The 17,500-nt window shown below is 42.5% G+C and overlaps 1 protein-coding gene across 5 annotated transcripts in view; it reads right to left on the bottom strand.

Annotated features, from left to right (window-relative positions):
• Positions 1 to 17,500, bottom strand: part of npas2 (neuronal PAS domain protein 2) — a 61,249-nt gene that overhangs the window by 7,632 nt on the left and 36,117 nt on the right. For all 5 annotated transcript variants that reach the window (XM_076275354.1, XM_076275352.1, XM_076275356.1 and 2 more), the window contains exons 2-11: positions 11,290 to 11,669; positions 10,868 to 10,924; positions 9,237 to 9,391; positions 8,402 to 8,493; positions 7,347 to 7,436; positions 6,194 to 6,314; positions 3,566 to 3,679; positions 2,721 to 2,839; positions 2,421 to 2,503; positions 396 to 502 (exon numbers count right to left, since the gene is read on the bottom strand). In XM_076275354.1, coding sequence (XP_076131469.1) covers positions 396 to 502; positions 2,421 to 2,503; positions 2,721 to 2,839; positions 3,566 to 3,679; positions 6,194 to 6,314; positions 7,347 to 7,436; positions 8,402 to 8,493; positions 9,237 to 9,391; positions 10,868 to 10,924; positions 11,290 to 11,363 — 1,012 coding nt within the window. In that variant the 5' untranslated portion in view covers positions 11,364 to 11,669. The remainder of the gene's footprint in view (positions 1 to 395; positions 503 to 2,420; positions 2,504 to 2,720; positions 2,840 to 3,565; positions 3,680 to 6,193; positions 6,315 to 7,346; positions 7,437 to 8,401; positions 8,494 to 9,236; positions 9,392 to 10,867; positions 10,925 to 11,289; positions 11,670 to 17,500) is intronic.

The following is a 17,500-nucleotide window of genomic DNA, read 5'->3' as shown; positions in this document are numbered from 1 at the left end:
GAAGGAGAAAGTGAGGCAGGGAGAGAAAAGAGAGAAGGAGAAGGGGAGGCAGGGAGAGAAAAGAGAGAAGGAGAAAGTGAGGCAGGGAGAGAAAAGAGAGAAGGAGAAAGTGAGGCAGGGAGAGAAAAGAGAGAAGGACAAGGGGAGGCAGGGAGAGAAAAGAGGTGGCGAGAGAAGCAGATGGCATATGGTTTGAAATAGAAGCAGCAGAAGCAGAGAGGGAAAGAGAGAGAGAGGGAGAGAGAGAGAGAGAGAGATGACAAGATAGAGACAAGATACAGAGGCGGGCAGAGATAGGGAATGAGAAAACGAGAGGGAGATACAGAGTGGGTGGAGAAGAAAGAGAGAGTGAGAGAGAAATACAGACAAACAGAGATATAAAAAGGGGGACTCACAATGTTTATGACATTCTGCTATGAGCTCCAGGTCATCCACATGATAGTAATCATAGCCGGAGGTGCCCAGGACCTCAAATGGCAGATAGCCTATGATAGGAGAGGCTCTGCAGGAGAAAAAACAAAAAAAACAACAGAGAGACAGAGGGTAAGACAAGCTGGCCCGTCAATGCTTTCATGATTGTTGTCATTTAGTCATTTATTAACAATTATAACCAAAATGAATTATGATTCCTTCAACAAACCTTCAACTTAGTGGTGTCTCAGGGTAAACAGGATTTTCAACAATAAGATAAGAAAATGCATGGTCACAGAATATGTATGAATATGTATATAAGCACACACGGTATATGTATATCTACTATGTGGAAAGTACATATGAGAGCACATACAGTATGTATATATGTGTAGTATAATATATGTGTGTAAAATGTATATAAAATATATTATATATTAATGTATATGCATACATTTGCTTTCAATTCTGTTATTTCAGTCAGCACTTTACATCAACTGCCGGGATTTGCAGCAGCTGGGCTGTGCAGCCATTTTGACTGAGTGACCTAGTAACCCTTATCAGCTGAAACAAGCCCAGGCAGCGCAGCGCTCCACTGCAGAGCGGATCTGGCCCAACCTGCTGCGGTACCGGGCCAAAGGCGCCAGAGCTGCAGCGCCGGGTTAGCCAGATTTTCATTACTCACATTACTCAGTATCTCAGTACTATAAAACGCAACTCGCCAAAATGATACTGTGTGTGTGTGTGTGTGTGTGTGTGTGTGTGTGTGTGTGTGTGTGTGTGTGTGTGTCTGTGTGTATGCATGTGTGTGTGTGTGTGTGTGTGTGTGTGTGTGTGTGTGTGTGTGTGTGTGTGTGTGTGTGTGCGCGTATGTGTGTGTTTGTGTGTTGCGTAAAAGAGAAAGAGAGAGAGAATGAAGAATTAAACTATCTATGTGAAAGGTTATGTTCTGTGCATTTGGTTGATGCGGTGAGTGTGAGAGGGCAAACACAGATTTGCCATTAGAGAGCAATAAGTAACAAGCAAGAAAGACATGAGGAAAAGACAGGAAGAAAGAAAGAAGTAGAGAAAAAGCGGAGCGGAGTTTAGAGTGATGTGGAAGAGGAAGGGAAAGACAGATGGGAGACAGAAAGAATGAGAGGCAGTCTAACAGAGAGAGAGGGGGGGGGGTAGAGAAAGATGAGGAGAATGTGTGGACGCTTACTTCAGAGCCAGTGTTAATGGAAGGATTTGAAGAAGAGATTAGAGTTGATGACACAAGTTGGACTCCCCTGTGAAGTTTCATTCATGGCTGTGCAATGTACAATCCTAAGAAGTGTGTGTGTGTGTGTGTGTGTGTGTGTGTGTGTGTGTGTGTGTGTGTGTGTGTGTGTGTGTGTGTGTGTGTGTGTGTGTGTGTGTGTGTGTGTGTGTGTGTGATTCTAGGACTATGGAGAGAGTTTGGCAGGGTTACACTGGTGTCCATATTTAGACCCCTCTGAGGACAGGACGTCCAGTTTCCAAACTGAAGACCTGGTTAGCACACATGCACGCACACACACACACTTATGTATCTTGCATAATCACGACCCTCTCTAAGGACATTGGGAATGGTATCACAAACATGACAGGTTCTGTGGCCCAGTAAGCTGAGACAGGCCAATGTGACCACTGGCACAGGGAGTCCTATGTAAAGATGGCTGACACGAGGAAAGGACAGCTGTCATACCGCATGGGCTTGACCTCTGAGCAGAACCTCCATCAGGTTAGGAGCGTACATAAAGCCAGATGTTGTTTTACATGTCGTTTAGATTTATTCACTCACTCAATCAGCTGACAAAGCAGGAAAGCTTTTATCACTCCGACTGCGAGTACATCCTTTGAAGTGAACCTATGTGTGCACTAAGTACTTTCAAATAATTTTGCAAATAATTTCATGAAAACTGTTCGATCAATTAATTTGTTAAGCACCCCCCGTGAACTTTGTTCAGCGGTCTGATAAAACATGGGACATAGCTGTGGATTCTCACCTGTGGTCTAAAAAAAGGAACTTCCACTCCAGGCTGTGTCTGGACGTGAACTCATCGCATGGGTCTTCAACATTGCACAGGTCCTGTTCCATTACCAGCAATCACAACACAAACACAAACACAAACAAATACATTAGAGGAGGAATTTTTTTCAAAAACAAACCACAGAGAATTTAGTGGGAGTGAATCAGACAAAGTGACTCATCAGTTTTCACTGGAACACTGTCAAACTGCAACGGGGGAAGTGATCCTGCAGATTAGGAGGCTGGTGATGTACTGTAGCGAGCGAGGGGGCATTACCTTGAGGAATTGTGGGGTCACAAGGCGCACCGTGGCCACAAGGCAGACCTGGTCCTCCAGGGTGGACTGCAGGGTCCTGGGGAACGTCAGCTCGAAGCCGTTACACGACGACGTAGGCACTGCACAGAAACACACATGGGACCCTGAGTTTGAAAGCCATCGCACTGCATTTATAATTCATAGGAACTTCCAGTCTGAATCCACGAGTCTTTGAATTTCACTTTGCATCTGGTTTATTCAGCTTGTAGAACACAAGGTCCCATTACTGCTAGCCTTTTAAATCAAACCAATATGCCTGGAGTGACTGACACACAAACTCTCAGAAACTGTTATTCCAAACACCAGCAGCCCTAGCAGAGTGTGTGAGAGAGAGAGAGAGAGAGAGAGAGATAGAGAGAGAGAGAGACAGAGAGAGCGGTGGGTGTGAAGAGGGTAGTCTGTGATTACCTAAGGTGACATGCCAGGCAAACACTGACCTTCAAATGACATTAGAACATTCAAATGAAATGGAAGTCGCTGACATTAAACACATGGAAATGATCTCAGGGGCCAGCAAGTGGGCAAGAAAAAAAAAACTCTTCCACAAACACACATTTTCCAGCAGCCTTGCATCTCTCACGCACAAATTAATACACACACACACGCACATACACACACACACGCGCGAAAGCATGAAGTGTTTTTACAGGTAGGGAAGTCTTTTCCGACTGAGAAACATTCCGTCTGAGAAAAAAAAAAACACTCAAAAGATTTCCTACAGACAGGTACCTGGACACTGTCCTGAGTACTCTTTTCCAATTTGAGAAAACCAAAAACATATTCATCCAACCATATAAAACACCTACCATTGTTATGAAACTTGAAATCTCCGACGAATTTGACATACTCATAGGTCGGAGGCTCCTTGGGGTCAATATTTCCCCTGGCTAAGTGACAGCAAAACTCAATGTGTGTTTCACCTGAGAGACATATATATATAGAGAGAGAGAGAGAGAGAGGGAGAGAGAGAGAGAGAGAAACACAGTATGGGAGAGAAGAGCAAAGAGGCAAGATTAGTTGACAACCAATTCATACATAAAATTTTTCCGTAGGTGTGTTAGTGATCTTCTCAGAGTGTGATCACTTTTCATTTCTCCGGGGCCAGCTGTCAAGAGGCGGTAAGTTTTAACTGGAGATTAGAGTGACCCCTGTCCTGCACCATCAGACTGCGAGATGAGATTAGGGATGAGGGGTTAAGGTACGAAGCAGGATCAGGAGTCAGATTAAGGTGAAACACTGAAGTTAACTCACAGGTGGCGAGTGCTACTGACAGGCCACAGATGATCAGTGGTACACACAATATGTGTGTTTGTGTGTGTGTGTGTGTGTGTGTGTGTGTGTGTGTGTGTGTGTGTGTGTGTGTATGTGTTTTTTTTTTAACACTTTATTTAAAAGTTTTCCATAATACAATAATATGATACAATCAAACATCTCTCTATCTTTAATTCAACCTCTTCTTTAGAGGGATTTCCTGTCGTAAAGCCATATATATGAAACACTGTATAAATGATCTGCGTCTGCAGAATTGATATCCCAATAGACATAAAACACATATCCTCATCCAACTACTTAGATCAGGGGTTTTCAACCAGTGGTCCGCGGATATTGCTGGTGGTCCCTGACCATGCATTCAGTAATATAGTTTCAATGTGGGAATCAGTATTTTTATTCAGTGGTGGTCCTGGGATTGCATAATTAGTTAGAATGGTGGTCCCTGGTTCACAATCAGTTAAAAACCCCTGACATAAAAAACTTCAACAACATTTCTGGCAATGAACAAAGAACCATAACTGTGAAGTAACAAAATCCAATGACACTAAGTTATATGCAGATAGATTGCATGTGCAATAAATAAATCACTTGTCTTCTTTGGGAGTGTAAGTTTATTCTTCATGCTACATATTAAAAAAAGCAAAAAAACTGTCATTATAAAATCTCTCTGGCTCTATCAGAGGAGAACCATTGTAGAGGGGCGGAGAGATTAAGGTCAGCCCTGAGCCTCTTGATAGGGTCAGCACTGTAGTCTGGATTACCGTAGCCACCATAACAGAGATTACCTGGCGCTGCCGTGCCGGACAACCAGCCAGCCACTAAAATTAGTCAGAGGCCCAATCATAGCACCGCGCTCGGTCAGCAATCCAATAAAGGCGAGCCACATCGGGCAAGGTGCTCTAAATTTACCCACAACATGTCCGGGGTCCTAGGAGGCGATGCGGGATGGACGGATGAGGGACAGGATGCAGCGCAGGGACACATGGGACATTCCCAGGAAAGGACGGGGGTTTCTCAGGAGAGTCCAAAAGCGCTGGTGTAGGCTGAGGTGGAGTGAGATAGGGTGGGGTGGGGTGGGGTGGGGTGAGGTGAGGTGGGGTGGGGTGGAAGACTACTTCATGGAGATTGTCTCTCAAGTGTGAGCAACCATGAGGTTGTGGAGTGTAGATGCAAAGTTATGCATGATTATGTAAAGTTAAGTGTGTGTGTGTGTGTGTGTGTGTGTGTGTGTGTGTGTGTGTGTGTGTGTGTGTGTGTGTGTGTGTGTACATCTGTATGCATAGATATTTAAGGGTCTCAATGCATATGACTGTATGTGAACCCAATGAGAGGGTGTGTGTGTGTGTGTACATCATGCTATTGCTACTGCTATTCTGCACCAGCCTCTACGTGTTTGTGGAGTTAAACACAGCTCTGAGAGGCGATGTCGACCCAAGGGAGCCGTTTGATGCTTAATTCATGAGGACGTTGCTTATAAATAAAAGTAAATGAAAAAAGCTGACATCAAACGGCAAGAAAGGTCAGTGGTGGTTCCTGACTCACTGTCCCAGTGCACTAAATGAAATAAAAGCCTGAGCTTGGCTTATGGGCGGAAATGGAGGCCTGGAGTATTGTAAAGTCCTATTAATAACCTTACAGCAGGAACCGGCCCTGAAGAGAAAAAAAGAAGAGAGAGGGGGGAGGAAGAGGCTCGAAAGAAATTGTCCTAAAAAGAACATGACGATCTTCATATTGGAGCTGCTGCTGCCACATACAGATTGAAGCAAATGCAAGAAAGACAGAAGAAAAAAAGAGAGTGAAAATGTAACCTCTGAGTACTATATATTCTACATCAGCCAGTGTATTAAGACTACACAAAAAGATGTTTCCCCTTAGCCATGTACTATTCAGCAGATAGAGAGCGGATAGATGCTAAAGACATAAGCCTCAGGTTATGACAGAGTGGTGACAACAAGACCAAGATGTGTGGTGACAGCGGCAAATGTGTTTGTATGGACACGTCCCAACCGTATGAGTATTTAGCATATGGTATGTTTGGGTATGGTGTGTGTGTGTGTGTGTGTGTGTGTGTGTGTGTGTGTATGTGTGTGTGTATGTGTGTGTTTGTGTGTGTGTGTGTGTGTGTGTCTATGTGTGTGTGTGTGTGATCATGGACCACTCACCATCAAGGAAATCTGCAGCAATTGGGTCTGTCATGAGCATGTGTGAGGAAAGCAACTTGTAGACCTCGGCATGCTCCCGCTCCGGGAGGAAGTTCAGAATGTTTTGGTCCACCATATCTGACTGGAACAAAACAGAGCACACCGCAGCATCACTGACCACGCTCACCAACAGGCCACAAAACACACCAAGGAACTACAATAACCATGATGCATCAGCAGACTCAAAGGCCACACCACAATCTATCCATTCCATCTGTAGCTGTCACTACAGGAGAATAAAGGGTTACCATAAATGACTGCTGTTGCTAGGTCATCTTTTGTTATGAGGAAAACGGCTTATACAACAGACCATAGCACACGTGGAAAATGTACACACAACAGTACACCTGAACATCAACAATCCCTATGATAAGCACACTGACCGCAAGGAAGCGCTTAAACAAATATGCTATGACTGACCCAGCACAGAAAAAGAGCCCTCACCTATCCTAATGCTTGTATGTTCCACAGACAAAAGCCGGTGGGTGTGAGAGTGCAGAGAAGTGCTCTCTGATCCCCCACATTCCCAAAAGCAGGATATTCTGGTACAGTTCTTAAGCACATTCATGTGACCACAGAATTATCTCCGTCAAGACGCGAACCAATAGAATGGCAAATGATATCTGCAAGACTGCAACAGGCACCTCATTTGTAAAGAAAGACCTAGAATTAATTTTATGGGAGTCATGTGAGATCTTATTTGGATTCAATATGGGTCGGCTATTAAAGAAACGGCATGGATCTATCTTCAGGGAATGATATGGATTTGGTGACCAAATTGAATATAATTTGAAACCACAAGTCAATTGTGTGACAGACTAATAGTGAATTAAGTGTCTCCTTTCTTAGCTCGCTATTCAAATACTTCTTTGTTTACACTAGAATACATTCAAGTTTGGCTGAGATACAGCACAAAGGTCATAAGACTTATATGCTGTGTTAGACGTCAACGTTGCATTTCTACCACTGAACACATATCATGGTCAGGACTTATTTTTGATGATCTACAGCAACTGACAAAAACTGACACATCAACAAATCTCCACAAAGGTTGTACATGTATTCATTCACTCATAATCTTCTTACCAACATAAAAAAAAATGTTGGTGCTTACCGGTAAATGGCCAATTAATGAAGATACACTATCAGACACGTAGACGATGTTCCCATCTGTGGTGAGTGCAATGAGGAAACCATCTAAAGCCTGTTAGATGGACATGAACACACACACACACACACACACACGCACGCACATGAGACGTATCACTAATGTAGTCACGTACAGACTTGATAGAAACACCCATAAGAGAAGAGGGAGTGTGAGGGAGAGAACGGTTAAACTGGACTATAACGGTCCAACTATATTTGTACTGCTAAGGTTATAGCCCCTGGGCACCAATATAAATCCATTGTGGTTCACTTAATGTGCACTAAACCAGCATCTGAGCAGACATCTAAGTAAACACCCGTGTGAATATTATTTGCCTGAGGGTAAAACCCAGCACACATCTGTGTGTGTGTGTGTGTGTGTGTGTGTGTGTGTATGTGTGTGTGTGTGTGTATGTGTGTGTGTGTGATCACAACTGTAAACTCAGCATGGTGGTCAACTGTGGCATACTGTCATGGTATGATGAGCACATATACATATGAAATTATATTAAACAATCAGAAACCAGTTAAAGCTTTATTCTATGTATACCTTCTTCACATTTGACTGTGGCACATTGTTAAAACGCAAAGTTTTCAGGTAACATTATTAATCACACTGTTTCAACATTGATCCAGTATACAATTAATACATTACTAAGCCCCCATAACACCCAGAACAGAAGAAGTCAGTTATGATATGGACGCACAAGCTCAGTTTCAGGCTTTGTGTATTTGCTTTGACTACTGGTAGTTGCCCAAAGTATACTTCTCTTTCTCCATAAAGTAAACAATGACAATTCCACATTATTTACTTTCCATATTGGATCAGAGTGCATCACAGGAGTAAAATCTCCTTTTTGTGTTGCCTTCAGTTAGGCAGCATTTGACATTTAAGTCACACTGCTTTTTGCATCACCATGTGTCTGGAAAGGCATCAATTTCACAGTTCAAACTGGCAAAGGAACTGCTGTTGCAGAGACGCATAGTATTGTTGTTGATGTACTTTGTAATGTATTTTACCTCCAGCATCAACTGGGTGAACTCCTCATTGCTAAGAAATGAAGGTTTCCAGTCTTGTCTGATTTCACATGATTCTGTTTGAGCAGTGATCTCTGGAGAAGAGAAGAGAAGAGAAGAGAAGAGAAGAGAAGAGAAGAGAAGAGAAGAGAAGAGAGAAGAGAAGGGTGATAGGGGGAAAAACGATTACAAAACGTAGTGTAAATAGTGATGTCTCCATGCCCACACTCAAATCTCTTGACAGCTTCAATTGATTCCCACTCAGCCGTGCACAAATCAGATAATCAGTAAGGATGACCTTCACTTATCTGATCACTGTTACTGATGGACTGGACCACTAACTGGACCAGTGCTCTCACTTTTGGAACACAACAACACATCTGGACCCAACTTCAGCCCATCTGGAGCAAATCTGCCAGTGATGGGGCTATACCCATTGGTTTTCTGTTTTCTACAACTCATCTCTCAAACAGAGAACAACACTGCACCTTCCAATTTGATTCACTTTTGCTGAAAATGTAATTGCTACCATAAATACCAAATTTACATATGGACGTCTCCAGACATAACGGTGGTCCAGACATAGCAATCTGTTCTTTTTTTAGGAAATAGCTCTGACAATTTTCTAAGAGCCTTCACAATGATGGTCTAGAGTTGTCTCAAAACATTACTGCCCTACAGACTGGTTTAAGTGGGCAACAGCAAATTAGTTCACTGTCTGAAGTAAATTTATGCTAGCACAAAGTCTGGCATTTGCATTCAGTCTTACATGGGAACACACAGCACATTTTGTCCAACTTCTCCCACCCTGACCCCACCTTTAGCCTCACACCCCCACCTTTCTGTTTCTGGAGGAAGTCGATGGTCCGCTGCAGGATGGTGGACTTGTCCATCTTGCGAGGATGGCCCTGCCCCTGCAGCATTGTGCACAGCTCCTTAATGAGCACATTGAACTGGTCTCTGCGCTTCTTCTCCGACTTGTTACGCGACGCTCTGTCCAGAGAGGAAAAGGAGAAGAGGAAGATCAGAAGACAGACAAGAGGCAGACATACAGCAGTGGAAGGAGGATATTGCCCTGAAGTGCAGCTGATTGGGCGGAGGCAACTGTTTACTTAAACCATGCGTTGTCAGACTGACGTTGCCAGTTCATAATCACGTTTTCATAGACCAGTCAAATCTGTCACAGCTCTCAGAACTGTAACATAGGCCATGTCCTATGCTTACTAGGTATCTGAATATCCTACCTTTAGAGAGCTAACATGATCATTAATGGTAATAGTGTTAAGAGATATATTAGATAGATAGATAGATAGATAGATAGATAGATAGATAGATAGATAGATAGATAGATAGATGATATACTTTATTGATCCCCAAAGGGAAATTCAAGTTTTTTTTTTAGATAGATACTTTAACAGACCTTTTATGACAGTATACATGTATGCTAAGACATGTTTCTACCATGGAAACAAGAGCGAGTTTAAATAGTGTGATGACCTATCATAGCACTTGGCCTGGTGAGGTGAGGCTGTCACTTCTTAACGATGATAAGCAGTGGCCTCTGGTTATGTAGTATACTTTAGGCCAGCCCTTGCAGCTGACCACCTGAGTCAAAGCTGATTAAAAAGTCTACCCCACACTAAGCCACCATGCTGCTGCTGCTCAGAGATGTCTACCGATCTTGACTTTGTTGCTTGCCGACAGATTTGTCTGATTATGCTCGTCACCCCACCTCTCTCTCTCTCTCTCTCTCTCTGCACTCTTTCTGTGGTGGGCTGAGATGAGACTCCCTTTTCGTCAGCTTTCATAAGGGTGGCCTATTGTGCTATGTGTGGAATGGGCATTGACACTTTTCTTTTTAAGTAATGAAAGAGACACTACACTTCAAGTGCTAAACACCTCCAATAAGACCCACAGAACAGATCCTTTATTATAAGGACACTCCAACAGAAAACAAACCAGCAACACACCTACCCATACAAACACACACAGTGGGTAAACAGTCACCTACTAACTTATTGGCACATTGATTCATGGAAATAGAGAACAAATTACTTCATAAAATAAATGCTAGTGCATGTTTAGGTCATTTATAACTAGGAATGAAGGAATTATTCACCTAAATGCTGTGTGCCAGAATAGATTAATTAGTGTTTAAAGAATGTATACATATGCAGGGGTGCTGCTAGAAAATGTGGGCCCCCTGATAATATATAGTATTATTGTGGGGGCTCTCTGGGGACCCCCTGTCAGTGCTGGGCCCCCACAGTGGCACCCCTGTACATATGTATTTATTGTGTGCAGAGGTGGGAAGTAACAAGATACAAATCCTTAAGTACTGTTCTTAAGTAGCATTTTCTTAAATAATTAAACCAGTGACCAGTGATGTCAGCTGTATCCTGCTCCAACATGGACCATCAGGAACACATACATAAGTCAGTGCATACACTCATGAAGAAATATTCAAACCTTTTTGCTCTGTCTTTTTCATCTTCATCCATAAGATCATCCACACAGCTGCTGGTGCTATGAAAAAGATACATGAATGAGTTTCCTCTTGTGTTCCATACAGTCAAATCTACAGTGCATTTTGCATTTTTGGTGGGGAAATTCCAGTACAATCTTCAAGGTTCAGAAAGTTAAGAAAGACATTCACAGAATGCTACATGGGAATGATTGCTTACTTGTAAGCCTTTTGAGGATAGTACAGATCCTGACTTTCTCCATATCACTGAAGGTATGCTGGTAGGATCTAACCCTATCATAACCTAAAGTGTTCTCATGGTATTTATTTACACATCAATAGGTTTAGTCTAGAGAAGAACTGTTGAAGCAACATTTCTTTGTAATCCAGTTTTACTGAACACACTTCTCCAACTTCTGATACTCACTCCCATTCCCGCCGGCCAGACGGACAAAGGCCACCAAACTCGCTAAGATTGTCCATGCTCACGCCCTCTCCCATCCAGTCTCTTGGTTAAGGCTAGCGTATGCCATTCACGCTGGCTGTGCTGGCACTCGCCTGGAAACAGTGATCTGTATCTCCTCCCCCAGACCTCTGCTGGCTAGCAGGCTAACTTTTATTCGCTGCCACCTAGCCAAGCTAACCGTTAGCCACTGTGCAGGGGGGAAGGGGGTCTGACACCACTGCGCTTGTGATAGAGCTTAGCAGCTGCGTCTAGTGCACTGACAATCTGCTGCCTGGGTTAGCCTTGAAGGTTGATCTGATGACCAGACTAACTCCTGAGATCTTCAACAGAGTCATGAGGACCTGTGAGAAAAGAGAGAAAAAGATAAAAACAGAGTTGGTTTAGGAATAGAGTGGACAATTTTTAATTGGCTAATAGGCTGAAAAAGTTGCCACTACTGCTATGGCATTAATGGAAAGTATGAGACCATTTTAATCAATCTGTCAAAAAAGGCTACTATTGCATTCACTAATTAATCTCTCCCCCACTCCAATTCATTGCCTTCATTGACAGTTGATTGATTCTGGTAATATTGTACTTCTCGTGACCTGAAACTGATCAATACAAAGTAAGGGCCAGTTATTCATCTTGGCTACTGTACAATGATCAAAAATAATCACAAGGACTTTTCATAAGTAGATCTCCCATAGGCAGCTGCTTTTTTCATCAAGTTAAGTGCAAAGGCCTCTGGTGCACACTAAGCATAAAAGGTTGGCTGTAGTGTTACACAAAGTGGAGAGTATAGTGCCCAGAGCATGTATAACTCTCACCACATGCTTCATGAAGGGCTCAGCAAAGACGGCACTAAAATTAGACAGAACTAAATTAATGAATTACTTGCGCTACTTCATATTGAGTACATGCAGGTCTAGTTTCATCATGTTGACCTTTTCACATGTGAGGAAGCTCTCAGAACACCACATATAACATAACACTGCCAAACAGTGAAAACGTCAGTGGCATAACACAGCAATAAAGTGACCCTGAGTTTTGCAGCAGCCTTTGTACACCCCTGAAAATATAACTCTTTAACGTGGTTACTGGCAGATGAAAATAAACATTTGAGGCTTGCAAACAATGCAATCTTAATTAGAACATTTTATGTTTTATTCTCTGTGACTCTACAAGCTGAAACAGAAACATTTCCATTGCAAGTGAAAGAAAAAATATTACGGAATATTTCCGTAATGTGAGATAACTCAGGGCTCAGAAGCCATCCAGAGAAACAGACTTCTCAGTTGCAAAATGGTGCTGGAAAAGAGCAAAAAAATACTGTCATTTTGGATATAAAAGATCCATCAGCTGAGGTTAGCACACTAATACTGCTATCACCATCCCCCAAATTCTGCTCCCTGAGAGGCAGACGCCACTTCCCACAGGTGACTAGTTCAGCAGGATCTCATTATCTGTGAATATTGATAAGTGGTTTCTCTGCACAGCGATGTGACAGGAGCTGTCCGGGTGCCATCATGTCAGCAGTCTTCCTTGTCCTAATTTATAATTCAGTGGCTCAGGCGCTGTAATTGCATATTGTTGACCAACAAAAACAACTGAGGATCTAACAATTAAACAAACAAGAAAAACAAGCCGGAAAAGGAGGTGGCAATTCTAAGGATTCCATCTTTTGCTTGTCCTTATTGCTTCAAATACTATGAGGACACAGATACTTACTGGGAGTCATACACGTTCAAAAAGCAGAATTTAGCCTTGAACGTAACAGCTATATTCCCAAAGTGTTATGGGGTATAAGGAAAAGCTTTGCATTTTAAATACAGCATAACAGTGTGAGTGTGTGTGCATTTCTTTGTATGTAAACTGTGTCTGTGTACATATGTGTGAGAGTATGTATGTGTTATACATCTGCAATATATTGTGTTCTCTGTGTAAACTTCAAGATTACTTCTTTCATCCCTTCTAAAATTCACAGCTTCCTTCATTGGCCCCGGGTTTGTGCTCCATTTTAAAATTGTTTCTACTGCATATTCTGCACAAAGTGACGAAAAGCTACCTGAGTGCAGAATACCAGTCTGACAGCAAAAAACTGAACACTAACTCTCTTTAAGAAACACTGAATCTCATTGTGAGGAGATGCTAACATCTAAGCTCAGCAAGACACAGATTTCTTCGTTTTCCTGCAATGGCTAGCCAGTTCTTTCAGCTATCGTGCACAGCTGTTTGACCACTCTTAACACTGGCAGTGACCAGAAACGCTAAACCCTGTTCACAAGCGCAAGCGGAAACACCTGTGAAAATTAAGGTTCTTGAGGTTTTCCGAAGTGCAGTGGTTGTGCATTTTCCTGGCAAGATTTGGGCGCACTTGCTCCCTCGAAAGGCCTTGTTTGCTACTGACCACAGCTCTGCGGGAAACGGCAATGCCATTGCCATGTACTGACCATTAAGTTTGTTGAAATGAAGCTCAAGTAATGTAACGAGGAGGGACTGGTAGGAGCTACAAAGTGAATCCCCTCCAATGAAAAAATGGCTAGTTTCGGTCTGGCTATGGGCAAACTTGTCAAGGCACATAACTCCTAATTCATTGGCCCCGGGTTTGTGCTCCATTCACCCGCATAGACTGGAGCAAAGGTCGGTTTTCACTGGAAAGAGCTTTCTATTCTTGTGTGCTCCAGTGGCTTCTGTTCATGAGCCCTATTTTCTTTGACTCCAGTGCCATAAGCATAGGCAGGACACTTCAAAAGAAACACAGAGGGTATACATCACAAGTAGTTTACTGTATATCAGTGGGCTTCAAAAATAGGACACTAAACTGTCAAACAAAAAATCTAAGACATGCCAAAAAAATTCTGACTTTTGCTGTTCACAGTTTACTGCAACCATACCTATCATACAAAACATGCCCTTTGTTCTTTTTTGCTTTATATTCTTATCATTCTTCCTCTTGTGTTCAGTGTTCCCGTATTTGTCTTTTAATGTGGTGACATGTGGTCTTTATGAAACTTTGTCTCTTGCTCAGGTCTCACTCACAGTAAGAAATAGGACAAGAAGAAGACAAACCTCAGCTATTGGGCTGACTGTAATCATGCCGTGACATGGAAACAGATGCTGTGGACATGCATCTACTGTATATTTGAGACCTCAGACCTGAAAAATTGTCAGGACACACTCAACAGGTATTTCCACTCAACCAAGCAGAGTAACAGCAACTTAATTATTTCAACAAAACCTCTCCATGGCATGAACAAACTATAATCACCACCTGACTTCACCTGTGTTTGTTATTTGTAAATGTTGCACATGGCTATTCAGTTGACATATGTTTAGCCTGAAGGATATTTGCCAATATGTTGTTTTCCATAATTAGTCAGGGGTGTGATATTAATGCCTATCAACCCATTCAATTGAAGCAAAATGAGGGAAATGTGTTAGACATCCTCTATTAGCACCTCTGCCTCAGCACCAAGGCAGCATTAGCAGAGGACTACAGGAACATCACATGCAAGCAGAGTGCCACTGACCTAGAAAGGCAGAAACAGCTCTTTAGAAAACTCAACACAGCAGAGTGTGAGAGAAGGAGAGAGAGAGGCAGAGAGAGAGAAGGAAAGTGAGCAGCATGAAAATGATAATCAAAAGGCGTAAAAGGCGTCGAAGTAAAAGGTGTGTGTGTGTGTGTCCATGTCCGTGTGTGTGTGTGTGTGTGTGTGTGTGTGTGTGTGTGTGTGTGTGTGTGTGTGTGTACATGTCCATGTCCATGTGTGTGTGTGTGTGTACATGTCCATGTCCATGTGTGTGTGTGTGTGTACATGTCCATGTGTGTGTGTGTGTGTGTGTGTGTGTGTGTGTGTGTGTGTGTGTAATAGCACAATATCAAAAATACAATTCTGAAGTTGAAGGGTGTTTGCATTTTACAGTAAGAAAAGAGAAGGACAGAAAGAAAAGGAAGGAAGAAGACAAGACAGAGAGAAAGAGAGAGGGAGAGAGAGAGAGAAAGAAAGGGAAAGAAAGAAAGTCTATATACTCCGCATGGGTTTGTTTAATGAATGTAAGGGAAGCATTGCAGTCAGGATTAACAGCACTTGGAACAGAAACAGCTTTTCATTATTTATACAAACATGGAAGCCCACTTGGAAGCTCATCAGACTAGGGCAGCTGTGGAAACTGCACCGACACACTCTAGATCAGCTTACATCATCAATGACAGAAATGAACCACTGAAGCACAAGCAAAACAAACAAACAAAACTAAATAAACAAACAAACAATCTATCTTAACATGGAGTCAGAACTTTTAGTAATACCTTAAATGCTGCCACCGTTTAGGGAAAAAACAGGCTGATGCAGCTGGTGTATTACTGGTTACCATGACGACGCAAAATAACAGTGGCGAAAAGAGTGGCCAAGCCCCAGCTCCATCACAGAGACGCTGTGTCAAGTTAAGTGAGACTTATAAAATAACCTCTTTACCTCCTCCTGAGGCGTGCGCTATGCTGCACATGGGCTTCTGTCACTGCTAGGATCTCATACTTTTTCCTTTACATCCACTTGGTTCTTATAATTGTCTAATGCTTCGGTAACACTTGCATTGGACCCAAGAGCTGACCTGATGGCCAGAAGAAAGAAATGGGCACAAGATTAGATTAGACTCAATACACAAGATTAAATTAGATTCAACTTAATTTGTCGTTGCAAAAGTAAGGACAACCAGCACTACAGTACCACAATCATCCTCCCCATGTACAACATTTAAAAATGTCTGAACTAAATGGAAATCATGCTTTTATTTTCACTGAAATACTCTCAGTACACCAGGGACAAGGCCACCACAGCCAAATACCTCAGTCAGTCTCAAACAACCTATGAAAATGGAAAGCTATGCAAATCCATTATATTGGACATTCAAACAACATGGAACAACAGCTTTTCTAGTTTCTGACTAATGTTTTCCCCTCGACACTGACCAGAAATGTGATTCATCAGTGCATTTTTCTAGAAAAGAAGCTTCATTTTTTATTTTCATGTTCTGTTTCAAATTCTTTGTTTCTTGCCCATAAACAGAAATGGCCTTTGGAGAGGCGAAAGCTATCTCCATCTCACCTCATAACTCAGAGACTCTTCACATTGTTCCACTCGACATAACTGTCTAAATCCCTGATTAATTCTCTCTACTGGGTCCTCCTTCCATCCTTTCCAAACGATTTCCAATTAGACAAAAGTAAACGATCATGGATGAACCCATACTGGAGTGGAATTCCAGGGCACCAAAGTTTCCAACAATCTGCATTGGCTGGAAAAGAACATCATCATCGCCACCATCATAATCATCATCATCTCAATCAGCTTCATGGCCCTCTCCACCCCCTCCCCTCCTTCTCATCTCTGATTGATTTGAACATGGGGGTTTGCCGACTGGAAACATTCCTCCCAGCGTCTCGGCTGCGGACGCGTAATTGTGACAGCCCAGTGGCTCAGTGGCCCTTTTCCGATCATTAGCCATCGTCTGGCGTGTCCACCGGCCTGAGGCTTTCCACTGGACCACAGCCCAGAGTCTATTATATACATCATGCAATTACGTTTAATAAAAAACACGTTACACATGTTTGTTCTGGTGCTTGTAACATCGTGGGTAATACGTAAGCACATGCATCATCATGAAGAATACTTCAACTATGAACAGATGATGACCCTGCGAATTACAGGTAGATATTCACAAGGAAATATCTGAAGCACTTGTCTGAAATACTGTCTTGGACTTTTTGTTGCCACTCACGGCTACTTAGGTTTCTATGGCACCATTGGAACAGACAGAACTCAGAGTTGAAGAGATGTTTGTCAAGTGATTGTACTGGTATTCATAATATCACTTGCTACAGTGTAGCAATCACTGTAAAGCTATAGCTCACTCCCTCTGATATAAGGAGAGCTGACAATTGATTCCCTAAGATAGGAGAGATTCGACACTTCCACAGCAATTGCCCACTGCTTTTGATACGTGTCACTGCAGTTGTGCTCCTGGTTAGAATGAGCACTGATAAACACACTGAGGAGAAAATGATTTCCCTTGACAGGTAAACTCACGAAAATACAAGTGAAACCTCCAAGTGGAACTCATGTCATGTAGATTTCCATTGATATTACTGTTCTTCTGGCAGGCTGTGTGTGTGTGCCACCTCATGCATTTC

Source organism: Alosa pseudoharengus, unplaced genomic scaffold (genome assembly GCF_046254945.1).
Source record: "Alosa pseudoharengus isolate Yale_2024_CS ecotype anadromous, Long Island Sound unplaced genomic scaffold, YU_APseudo_1.1 YU_APseudo_1.1_scf_8, whole genome shotgun sequence".
Classification (NCBI taxonomy): domain Eukaryota; kingdom Metazoa; phylum Chordata; class Actinopteri; order Clupeiformes; family Clupeidae; genus Alosa; species Alosa pseudoharengus.
The sequence above is the reverse complement of the archived record's forward strand: the minus strand, read 5'-3'. Positions and strand labels throughout refer to the sequence as shown.